General features: G+C 46.6%; 1 protein-coding gene across 1 annotated transcript in view; it reads left to right on the forward strand.

Moving 5' to 3' along the window:
• PLEKHA7 (pleckstrin homology domain containing A7) overlaps positions 1–12027 on the forward strand; it is a 233011-nt gene that overhangs the window by 177210 nt on the left and 43774 nt on the right. The window contains exons 9-10 of the mRNA XM_019652532.1: positions 3837–3985; positions 6756–7217. Of these exons, the coding sequence (XP_019508077.1) occupies positions 3837–3985; positions 6756–7217 (611 nt within the window). The remainder of the gene's footprint in view (positions 1–3836; positions 3986–6755; positions 7218–12027) is intronic.

Raw genomic sequence — 12027 nt, forward strand, 5'->3', positions numbered from 1 at the left:
CATCCTTCAGGTCTTAGCTGGTGTTATTTCCTCCTTGTCTGACCCTTCAGTGTGTTAGATGCCCCTGCTTGTAGCGCTCGGGCATTCCTTATGCATAGAACTTCCATGCTAAAGTTAGGTTGGCCTGCTTTCTCATTGTCACCCCTGCTAGATTAAGCTTGAAAATGAAAACAGCACCTGGCACATAGTAAATGTTCAGTAAAGGAATGGATGGGTTTATGGATGTTTGGCTGGCTTGGCGGGTGGGTGGATGGATGAACAAAACAGCTATAAAACCTCTACCTGTAAGATTTTCAAATAAGAACTTGGGATGCCTGGGAGCAGTCTGAGCAGTGTTGTAGGACTGGCGTGTGGGGAATCAGCCTGTTCAGAAATGGGTCCTACATGTCTGGCTATCTTCACTCTCTTCAGAGAACTAAATATTTGGCTTTCTAAATTATGATCAGTTAAGTAAATTGTAGCAGGAACACCTGAGATTGGACAAGCCCCTTGGACCCTTGGCAGAAATAATTTATGGATGTGTTTTTTAGCCAGGTGCAGGGGTTTGGGGTCAGATCAGATGGGGTTTGAGTCCTGCTTCTGTCACTGGTTGCGTTATCCAAGGCAAGCTAGTTAACCTCTCTGAGCTTCATTTTCATTACCTGTCATAAGAGAATAATAACATCTGTAGCCTTTTGGGTTTGTATGATGATGATAAGCGGTGATATATTGAACATGCTTTCCTCAGGGTTTTCCAGTTAGTGAGCTCACAGTCAGTGGTGGCTGTTGCTGCCATGGTCTCTTCAGTAGAGACAACTCGCTGTAAGTAAACTGGTATTCATGGGCGTGCCGTCAGCCTCTTTGGGCTTGACAGTACTGACCTGGCAGGATTTTTGTAGGGATTAGAGGTGGGCTGTGTCAAGGTGCTGGCACACAGAAGGAGCCAACATATGGGAATAATAAGCAAGCATTGGCCACAGAAAATGAATGACCTGGAACTGTGACTGCCATATCAGGAGAGGGAAAGTGAGTGAGGTTGGCGTGAGCCGGAGCTCTAGACTGGCTCAGACTGAGCTGGGGTAGTTGAGCATGACTTGCTCAGGAAGAAGGAAGAGGGAAGGACTCTCCAGGCAGGAATACACAAAGTGCAGAGAACTGGTAGACATCGAATAGCTTTCCTTTCTTCTTTTCAGTCCTTAAAACTTCATAAGGGACTTTGCCAATAGCCACGCCACTGAGGCAAGAGGCACCTCGACTTGGCAGTCTGGTATTTCATTTATTCTTCAGCCTTGCTCTTCTCCAGGGGAGCACAGCCTGGAGAATTGGGGAGTGTGTGGTCAGAGCTGTCAGGCCCTCTATTGTTACTTTAGAGCAGAGCATGAAAGGTAGTCAGATACCTTTCCCCCTCCCAGGGGGACTGACCTATTTAGCTCTGGGGAAAAGAAGAAACCAACTCCTGTCTCCATTTCACTTCAGCCATTTTCTTCCTCAAATGCTAGGAAACTAATTCAGGTGAGCAAGCTTGCCTGAGGGCTCCCTAGAGACTTTGGGTCCCTTTCTCTTCAGCCTTTTGTACAAGTCTGTGGACTGTGCCCAGGGTGGGTTCTGGCTTTTGAACCCACTGCCCTCCTGAGACGGAGGGTCAGTGCCCAGAGCTCGGCATCTCTCAACACAAGCTGAGCTGGTTTCCCAGGACAGCACTTCTGCCACCTGACCTGGCTCAGACCAGACTCTCCAAGAGTATCAGTGGCCTGGCCCTGGTCCTTGGGCTGTTAGTTTGGTCACTTAGGTAAGGTGAAGGGGGAGGGACCCTCCAGGGGATGGCAACAGAAGGGCTGCAACCACCAACAGGACCAGGGTTCAACCGAGCCCCGCTACAAGTTGTCATTTCTCTACCCACCCAAGCCTTTGAATGAGATTTGATGTGCGTGGGGTATGCATGTGTTTAGCGTTAAGATAGAGGGAAATATTATTCCTTGTTTCCTGGTACAATGAAGGGTTGGAGTCAGAGTAAAATAATAATCAATGCACAATTGCTGGGTATGATGTTAACTTCCAAATTCTCGTGAAGAAAAGGGATAAGAGAGACGTATCCCTGGTCTGAGATGTGTTCTCTTCCCACTTGCAGTGGAAAACAAGAATTTGCTCTAAGCAGACATATAGCATTGCTGGGATGTGCTGAAAACTGAGGGAGCCAACCCCTGCTAATACAAAGCTTAGCCCCTAATGCAGTGAGGGGCTGCATTGGGTTGCTAGTCATAGAACAACCCAATTGAGGATGGCATACTGAAATTAGGTTTTAGTTTTCTCGCATACCAGGAATCCAGAAATAGGTAGTACAGACGGGTAGATACCTTCAGTGGCCCACACTCTTTTTACCCAGCTTTTAGCAGGCGGCTTTCATCCTCATTTTTGTCACCTTGCTATCCAGCACAGAATCTAAATTGTAGGCAGGAAGAAGGGGAGGGTTAGCTAAGCCAGCTAAGGGTGTCTTTTAAAGACTTTTCTGGAAGATCCACCCAGCGATTTTACTGTACATGTGATTCGTCAGATCTATGTCACATGATCACCCTCAGCTCCAGGTTTGGGGTCAGCTCCAAGGGAGATTGGGAAACACATGTTTTTCACTGAGTGCATTGCTGCTTTGAAAAAATTGGGGCAAGGAAGGAGAGAATAGATGTTGCGAGTCAACACATTTGTATTTGAAGACACACTGTGTGCCAGACCCAGGGCTGTGCTCGTTCTGTGCCTTGCCTTCAATCCTCACAGCATCGGAAGGAGGGAGGGGCTCTTGTCCGCATTTTGCACATAAGGAACCTGAAACCAGAGAGGTCAAGGACTTGTCCAAGGACACGCAGCTTATATTGGGGTGGAGGCAGCTCTTGAATCCAGGTCTGAATGGCTCTAAATCCTATGCCCTCTGGGTTTGTGATGCTTGAGACGTGACATATATGGCCAAACTGGTCACCAAATGTCAGGAATGCCCTGCGTTTTGGACAGTCACTGTTCCAATGGCTTATGGTGATAGCAATGACCTGTGCAGGAAAGGCTTGTGTCCTCTTAGCTAAATATGTGTGCCCTGCACAGCCACCTTCTCTGAGTGGCACAGTCCTTGACAGCTGAGGGTGCCTCCTTCTTTCCCACCACTGTGCTAAATCGAGCATTGTAAATCTATTTTGTGACAGGTCTCCTGATTTGAGAAGTCATGTGTTCAATTGTTGGGAATGCAAGGAGACAGGGGAAAAAACCAAAACCATTTTTGCCTTCAACCCTATAACTTAGTAAGTTAAATGTTGAAGTCAGAAAAGGTGGGGGATCTTACCTGCAGCCCTAGCCTGAACACGGGCACAAGCGCATCTTCATATGTCCCAGCAGCCATGGGATCTGGGAGCTTTCAGAACGACAAGTCTGAAGGCCCAGAAATCTGCCAGGTGGCAAGCAGGCTACCATTCTTTTAGCCACCCTCTAAAGGTTTGTTTTGCAGCAAATTCTGATGTTAATCTGAAGAAAAGGGTTGACCATTCTCTGTCAAATTTATTTTCAGGATTCACTGGCATATGTGAGGGTGTGTACCCTCATATGTACACACACGGTAAGGACTAAGATTTATAGTTACAAATCAGCTCCAAGGCGAGAAAAGCCTGGCAAACTCCATGACTTGGGGTCGGTTTTTGAGAACAATATTAAATATGGTCGCCATGATTCAACTGGGCATTAAGGTAGTCTGGCTTAGATGGCAGAGGCTATTTTCTGTACTACTTTCTTATACCCCCAAGTGCCTATCCCATTGGGGATATATAGGTGCTCAGGGAATACATGATGGTTGATCAGTAAAGAATGACAAATCCACATTACAGTTGGTTGTGCTGAGACATTGTACCACAACCCTTGGGTCCCGGAGTCGAGGAATCGCTTTTCCCTTCCGTTATAATGCCGTACATGGAGGTGGCATATTTGTTTCGCTCTCTGGCTTTTATGGCGAAGTGCTGCTTATCTTGGGGGTCAGGTGAGTAACAAGAAGATGCAGTTACTCAGGTCTCACAGTTGGGAGTAACCAGGTTATAAAGCTTTGGCGACTTGGCCGGGGCGTGACCCAGAGGGCAGCCAGAGCTCTAATCTTCTAGGCAGCAGCCTTAGCACATTCCTTGTGAATCGTGTCCCAAATTTGGGACACGGTCAAGAATATAAAGGCTACCTGAGGCAACTTGAAGGCTGCTGGCTGGGATTACAGTGACATGGTTATGGAGAATTAAAGGAAGAAAGGAAAGACAAAGTTAAAACCTATGGTGTGTATACATTGTGGGACAGAGTTGTCTCTCTATAAATTTACAGTAAGAGTTGCTTTTTCTAAAAAGGTAGGCCCCTGAATATTTCCCATGTTTTCCTACTAATGGAGCGTATAGGCCCATTGAACATTAGGGATGGAATGGCCTTCAGAGATCATCTAAATATGTCATTATAAAATGATATAATAAGATTCCTTGCACTATAAGTAACAGACCAAACTCAAAGTAGCTTAAGTGAGAAAGAGAATTTATTGGTTCCCAACCAAACAGTCCAAGGATATATCTGGTTAGGTGTGGCTAAATCTAGGAGCTCAGGCCAGGTATTTAGTATTCTGTTTCTTTCCATCTACTTTCCTTAGTGTTGGTTTTATTCTAAAATACCTGCTTCCCACATAGTCGTAACAACTGAAGAACAGCTCGAACCAAATCCTTAGGGCTAACTCTGATTGGCCTGGGTTGGGTCATGTGTCAACCCCTGAACCAATCAGCAAGACTTTGGAACCTCAGCTAGAAAAGGACAAGTAGAGTCAGCAGCACCCAAACCCATATGGACTGAGAGTGGGGGAGGGTGATCCCCAAATGAAAACTGAAATGAAGGTACCAGAAAAGGGTGGGAGGTGGGGGGGGGGGAAGATGTCCCTCTAATGATGGATAAAAGGAGATCCAGAGAAATCCCCCCTCCCCACCACACACAAAGCTTTGGGTTTTTATGGAAAAGTCCTAAGCACATGAACAGTGAGAAGTACCGTTGTTTTTCTCAGCTCTCTGTGCTCAGGTTCAGGCCAACAGTTAGGTCTAACACACTGAGAAGGAGACCCTGTACTAGGGGTTGTGTTTTCACTTTATATTGACTTTTTAACTATATAGCTCCCAGACTGGATTGATTCTGCCCTGTATCTGTGCTGATTATTGGTAGCTGAGGTTCTGAGGTTGTGGCAGGAACACCTGGGGTGTGGCCACCTAAATATAAATGCAGCAGCATTTCCATTTTATGCTTTCATGTTGAACTGGAGAACCCTCTGGCTTGGCATTTGAGGAGTAATGGACCTTAAGGCCAGGACCTTTTTACCAAGGAGTACAAGTAGACTGGCTGTCCCATCCAAGGGTTCTGGTAATTTTTCTGGCCCTTCTGGACCTGGCTGGAGTGTGTTCCCCAGCCTCTCTCATCTAAATTCTGCAAAGCTTGTAGAGCCGCTGCTGTGTCTCTGGTACCAGGTAGCAGGGATGCAGCCATACCTAGGACCCTGCCTCAAGGAGGTGGGGAGAAAGGCAGCTTCGAGTGGGAGATGGGCCATGAAAGAGGACTCCTCTGTGCCCCAGAAGCCCATTCTCCAGCCTCAGTTCACACTCTGACCTATCACCCTCCCTACCCCCATTCTCCTTGACAATTTCCAGCCTTGCATGTATCTAGGCCAGGGGTCGGCAAACTGCGGCTTTTTGGGTACATACATGTGGCTCTGAAGTAAAATTGAAAATGAAAATAAAACTATCATAGTTTCATTTATAAAAATTTTAAAGGATATTATTCACATAATGGTGATTTCATTTGTTTTATGGCTCTCGAATAAATTTTAAATTGTTGTGAGGGACAGGATTGGCTCTTCCGTCTCAAAAGTTTGCCGACCCCTGATCTAGGCCGTGACGTGCGTTTGGAGAGGCAGGAGAGAGCAGTGGCTAAAGCGCATGGGCTCCGCCGTCTGCCGCTCTTTTCCAGCTGCATGATCTTGGGCAAATCATTTATCTTCTCTGTGCCTTAGTTTCCTTATCTGTAAATCCTGACAGAGAATACTTCAGAGAATTATTGTTAGGTCAGTGTTCTTGTGGGTTTCTGTTTGAATGGTTTCCTGATGAGATCGCTAAGTGGTCATGTAATGAGATTGCTGCACCTCTTTTCTACTCATCATCTTGGAGGAATGTGAATTATGCTGACAGTTGGACTTTGGGCTGTGTCAGCTGCTAGTGGGAGAGACTTTGGGCTCAGGAGCCTTTTATCTAAGCTGGACTGCCCCAGACAGATAGACAGATAGCAAAAGGGAAAGGCATGAGAATGTCCCATGTATCATTTATTTATTCACTAGTATTTATAGAGCACCTGTTCTGTACCAGTCATTGCACAGAATTTCTAGGCATCCGATGATCGGCCAGATGGGCCTCTCGCCTGATGGAACTCATAGTCTACTTGGGTGCTAGATGAGTAAACATGCAATTATGGCCCAGTGTGATTAGTGTGACAATGGAGTCAGCTAAGATCCCGACCAAGGCTGGGTGTGTGTGACTGGTGATTTCCTGGTGGAGGTGACATTTTAGCCAAATGCCAAAGGATCATTAGGTTAGGTAGGCAGAGGGACTAGGCATAAAAGGTGGTCCAGGCAGAGGGAATGACCCATGCAAAGTGCTGGAGGTAATTCGAGGGTAAAGTGTACCCTTTGGGGAGTGTTGGCTGCCAGCTGTGCTGTCTGGAACCAGCTAAATGTTCTGCTGTCATCGCAGGGACATGGAGAAGATGGAGCGGCAGGCCGTCCCCCAGGCCAACCATGCAGAGACCTGTCGTGCGTGTGGCCGCGTGGGACCCAGACACACGCGGGATTGTCCTCATCGCCGCCATGAGGACCCCTTTGGCTTCGAGAGGCGGGAGCAAGATCAAGAACGGTACCGTTCCCCGAGGGACCCACTGGAGGGCAAGCGGGACAGGAGCAAGGCCAGGTCCCCGTACTCACCAGCTGAGGAGGATGCCTTGTTCGTGGATTTACCTAGTGGCCTGCGAGGCCAGCAGGCACAGCCCCAGTGGGCAGAGAAGAATGGCATCATATATGGCCCAGGAGAGCAGAACGGGATTGGCGGGTACCAGCGGGCCTTTCCTCCCAGGACCAACCATGAAAAGCCCAGCCAGAGGAGGAGCAGCCTGGCCCAGGTGGAGCACTGGGCGAAGTCCCAGAAGGGGGATGGCAGGAGGTCAGTAATAGGATCACTGCCATTAATGAGCATAAGAACAAACTAACAGTAGCTGTCATTCACCCCGCACGTGTTGGGTCATGCCGGCCTTAAGCTTTCTCCCACCATTATCTCCATAAATTCCAAAAACATCCCTGCAAAGAGGGAGCCGTAGCCCTAATTTACAGATGAAGAAACGGGGGCTCAGAGACGTGAAGGATCCTGCCCAGGGTACACAGATACGTGGCAAAGCCAGAATTCAGACCCTGGGTCTGTGAGCCTCCTAAGTCCACACGAGATTACATCAGGAGGCTCCTCTGCTCCCCGGGGAGCGGGCCTTGAGACAGTCAGCATGTAGATAGGAACTCCCCTTCTCCTGTTACGCTGCTCCTTCTCTACTTTGGGAAATATTTGCAGAAAATAGAGTAAACGCAGACCCTTTTTAACTTCAGCCGCATGGAGCCATGCTCTGGCACTGTTGACAGAAGGCTTTATCGTACCCATTCCTTCAAGAAGCGGTTTTTAATGATTTAGAGGGAACGTACTCCTGCTATTTGCAAAGCACTGTCTGTATTTTATTATACTTTTAACATTAATTAGGACACATCTGTGAACGTGAAGCATTCAGGGCCACCCAGCTTCCCTTTGTGCCCAGAAGCCACTGTGTTTTGTCTTCCTGGTGAAGACGGCTACTCCTCCCTACCATCCTCAGGCTTATAAAACAAACCACTGACCAGAGAGGAAATCAAAAAGCCCTGGTGCATTCCGAAAGCTCCCCGGGGGCCGGAGGGGCCGCAGTGGATGTGCCACAGCTCAGACCAAACCTGCCTCGGGCCCGATCCACATGTGCTAAAATGCCAGACTTCCTTCTCCCTGTTGGAGAGGCCCAGACTTTGCACCTGTGGGCTTGGGGGGGGGCAGCTATTCTCCTAGGGGAGCAGCCGAGGCCTGTTTTCAGATGTGTGGGTGTGGTGTGCTTGTGTGGGGTGTGTAACCTTTAATCTGGTCCACCTGGGCAATTGTGAGGGTAGATGGTGGAGAAACCACAGGGAAACGGGCGGCAGTTCTGTTTGTTCACATTTTGTGTTTTATTGAAAACAGAAAGCGACTGGCCCAGGGCACAGGGGAGGGAAGCTGCTATTCTCGGTACTGGACTAGGTGGTTCTAAGTGACCGTACTGTTGAATAAGGTTGGAAAGCTGGCAGGGGCTATATCATGCAGGTCCTCCTACCCCAATGTAAGGAACTTGGATTTTATTTGAAAAAGCAGTAGGAGGAACCACTGGAAGGTTTTCAACAGGTAAGTGACGTAATCTGATTAATAATTCACAAAGAAAAGCCTGAGGAGGATGCTGTTCCAACAGTCCAGAATGGCAGCAGTGGAAATAGAAATAAATAGATTTGAGGTGCATTTCGGAGGCTTCAAGAGAAAAGCTTGTCACCAAATTGGATGTGCAGGATGAGAGAAAGGGAGGAATGAGGAGGGTCCCCCTAGAGTTTTGACTTGACGGACTGATGGTTGTTGAGATGGGGAAGGCTTAGGAACAAGTTTAGCAGAAATCAGGGTTTCCGTTTTGGACATATAAGTTTGAGAAACCCATTAGCTACTCAAGGGGAGATGTCGGGTAGGCAGTTGGATATGGATTGTGGTGTTGAAGTTTGAGGTCTGGTTGGATGTACTGACTGGAAGCAGGCAGCACATAAATGATACCCCGACACTTAGAAGCTAGCAGCAAAAGGGGGTCCCGCAGAAGGAGACAAGTGTAGTCAGAGAAGCTACTTGTGATAAGTTAATAGTTCCCTCTTGTATGTAACAACCCTTAGGAACTGAACTCAATATGGGGACTGCTAGGGGAGGTAAAAGCAGAAGAGACCAGAAATAGGGGCAGATAGAAAGGACAGAGGTTTGGCCCTGGTGAGCCTGTGTTTCCTGCTAAAGAGTTTGGATTTAATCTTCAAGGCTCATGAAAGCCACTGATGGACTTTAAATAGGAACCTGGCATGATACTATGTAATATTGAGGATGGTGGTTCAAAGGGTGTTAGCAGGAAAGGGGCATCTGAACCCACCGGGGAGATTTTTCAGACTGGATAGCCAATTCTACATCCTAATTCTAATATAGCAGGTCCAGCTATATGTTGAAGAAATTTCCCAGGTAACTCTGATATACCTCATCCAAAATGAAAATGGCAGTTTTAGTTATCCTTGTGTAAAACTTTTTTTTTTACTAAAATAATAATACATTTACATAGTTTAAGGATTTAAGTAGTATGACCCCTATCCATCCCTACTCCTGATTCCTGCCTCTTTGAGGCAGCCACTTTGAATTCTTTTAGTAGTTTTCCCAATTTACCTCTGTCTTTCCTAATAAAATACTTAAACTGCTCTTGCTTGACTTCTTAGTTTTAGTTATCTATTGACATTGTAGTCTAGGAGATAAGGATTTAAGCTCTTATTCCCCCTCTACCTTTCCTTTCCAACAGACATACTCACCCTTATCCCAGCTTCACAATATACTTATAGCATAATTTTTGTTTAGATTACTGGTCAGCTTTTACGTTATCATGATGATATAAATACGCAAAGCTGGGCCATATAGTATATTATAATTAAATTTCCTTTGGTGTACAATTTTTTCTCCCTGGTGTTGATCATTTTCATGCTTTTAATTTTCTCTGTGCCGATTACTGACTGATCACCAAATTCACAGCTAGGTGTGTAACTCTCCTAAATAACCAGTATTCCAGTCACAAGGTAAAAAGTACAAACAATACCAAACACTACTGAAAAATAAGTCCTCCAATTTTATTTCAGAAACCTAATTCTACTTTCCAAAGATTAACCACTGTATTTAAAAAACAAGAAAAAGAAAAAGAAACTGTGTTCTTTACCTTGCCCTTTTTTTTTTTTTTTTGAGCCATCCTGCCACTTGTTGGCAGCTCAGCAGCAGCTCAGCTCGGGCCGGGACTCGAACCGCTGTTGCTCAGAGCTTGCACTCTTTAGCTAGCTCTTAACCAACTGAGCCACTCAGTCAGCCCTTACCTTGCCCTTTTCACTTAATATATCGATATATATGTATATAGATATACATTTTAATATATCTTGCCTATCTTTCCATATCAACACCTATAGACATATATCATTCATTTGAAATGGTGCCGGGTACTCCATTGTGTGGATCTGCAGTGATCCCCCTGCCATTCCCTTTTGATGGACAATTCAGTGGGTCACAGACATTTGCTGTCACAAACTAGGCTGCAGTGGATATCCTTGCCTACTTGTCTTTGCATACAAGTGCAAGTGTCCTTGAAGAATAAATTAGTTGAAGTGGAGTTACGGGGTCAAAGGATATAGGTGACTTGTATTGTGATAGCTATACATATTATGAAATTGACCTCCAAAGGTGCTGTTTCAGTTTATAACCCCAAAGGGCGTCCATGTTTTCCCCACCCCCGTATCAGCCCTGAGAACTGTTTTAAGTTAACTGCTTGCTCCTGTGACAGTATGGCCGATGATTTAGATGGAGAAGAGCCTGAAAAGAGAAAAGGATCAAGTATAAGATGGTTGTAGTCTGGGTGGGAGGAGAGGAAGACCTAAACAAAAGCAGGGAAGATGTGAGGGTTGTGGGGCCGGGGTGGACATGGTTGGCTAGGGGTAGGACTTGGTAAGCTAATTTATCTCGGTCTGGATGGTAGGGAGCACCACAGGTGGAGGCGAGGTTAATTTAACATTGGAGCTTGGCTTGTTTAATAGGTAGTCATGGTGCCGTGCACAAGGTGTGAGCATCGGAGAGAGAAATGAGCTTCAAGAGGAGTGTGGTCCCGGTGGAGTGCCAGGTGGGGGTGACCAGTGGATTATAGGGAATGTGGGTTCATTCAGTTTAGAGATTTGGAAGTCATTGCCCTAGACGTGGTAATTTTGCCCTGGCAGTAGGGGACGTCACTCAGGTTGAAATGCTTACAGCAGTGGTTCTGAATCCTGGCTGCATAATTTGATTATTTGGGGCCCCGCCCTAGAGATTTTGATTTCATTGGTCTGGGGCAGGGGTTGGCAAACTGTGGCTAGTGAGCCACATGCGGCTCTTTGGGTACGTTTTGTCTCAAAAGTTTTCCAACCCCTGGAAGAGCCAATCCTGTCCCTCACAACAATTCAAAAATTATTCAAGAGCCATAAATATATTTTTACATAATCACCATTATGTGAATAATATCCTTTAAAAGTTTTATAAATGAAACTATGATAGTTTTATTTTCATTTTCAATTTTACTTGGAGCCACAGTTCGTGAGCCGCAGCTTGCTGACCCTTGACGGCTCTTCCATCTCAAAAGTTTGCCGACCCCTGGTCTGGGGTAAGGTCAAGACATCAGTACGTTTTAAAAGCTCCCCCAGTGATACCAGTATGTGAGAGCAGTTTGACATTTACTGAGGCCTGGGTCCCATGCCCAGAAATCTGATTCCACTGACCTGGGCTGCAGCCTGGACATCAGGAGTTTTAAAAACACCCCCTGCCTCTGGGTGATTCCAATGTGCAGCCATGGTTGAGAATCCCGAGCTTAGGGTGAACAATCGCAGACAAAGGCGGAGCCCTGAGACTCTCCAGCCCAAGGGGTGGGCAAAAGCAGTGTCCACAAAGAAGCCTAGTAGGAGATGGAGGAGGAAAACCAGTGTGGGGACAGGAGTTGCATTTGGAAGGAGTCCAGGCAGCAGCACCAGGGTTTGCAAATAAGGACTTCTCCCTGGGAGTGGTGCCTTCTGAGGAGGCTGGCACCCCTGAAGGAGCATCTGGAACCTCAGGTCTCTGCTGGGTTTTTTGCTCAGTAGCAGACAGAGGC

The sequence above is a fragment of the Hipposideros armiger genome, unplaced genomic scaffold, assembly GCF_001890085.2.
Source record: "Hipposideros armiger isolate ML-2016 unplaced genomic scaffold, ASM189008v1 scaffold_181, whole genome shotgun sequence".
Taxonomy (NCBI): Eukaryota; Metazoa; Chordata; class Mammalia; order Chiroptera; family Hipposideridae; genus Hipposideros; species Hipposideros armiger.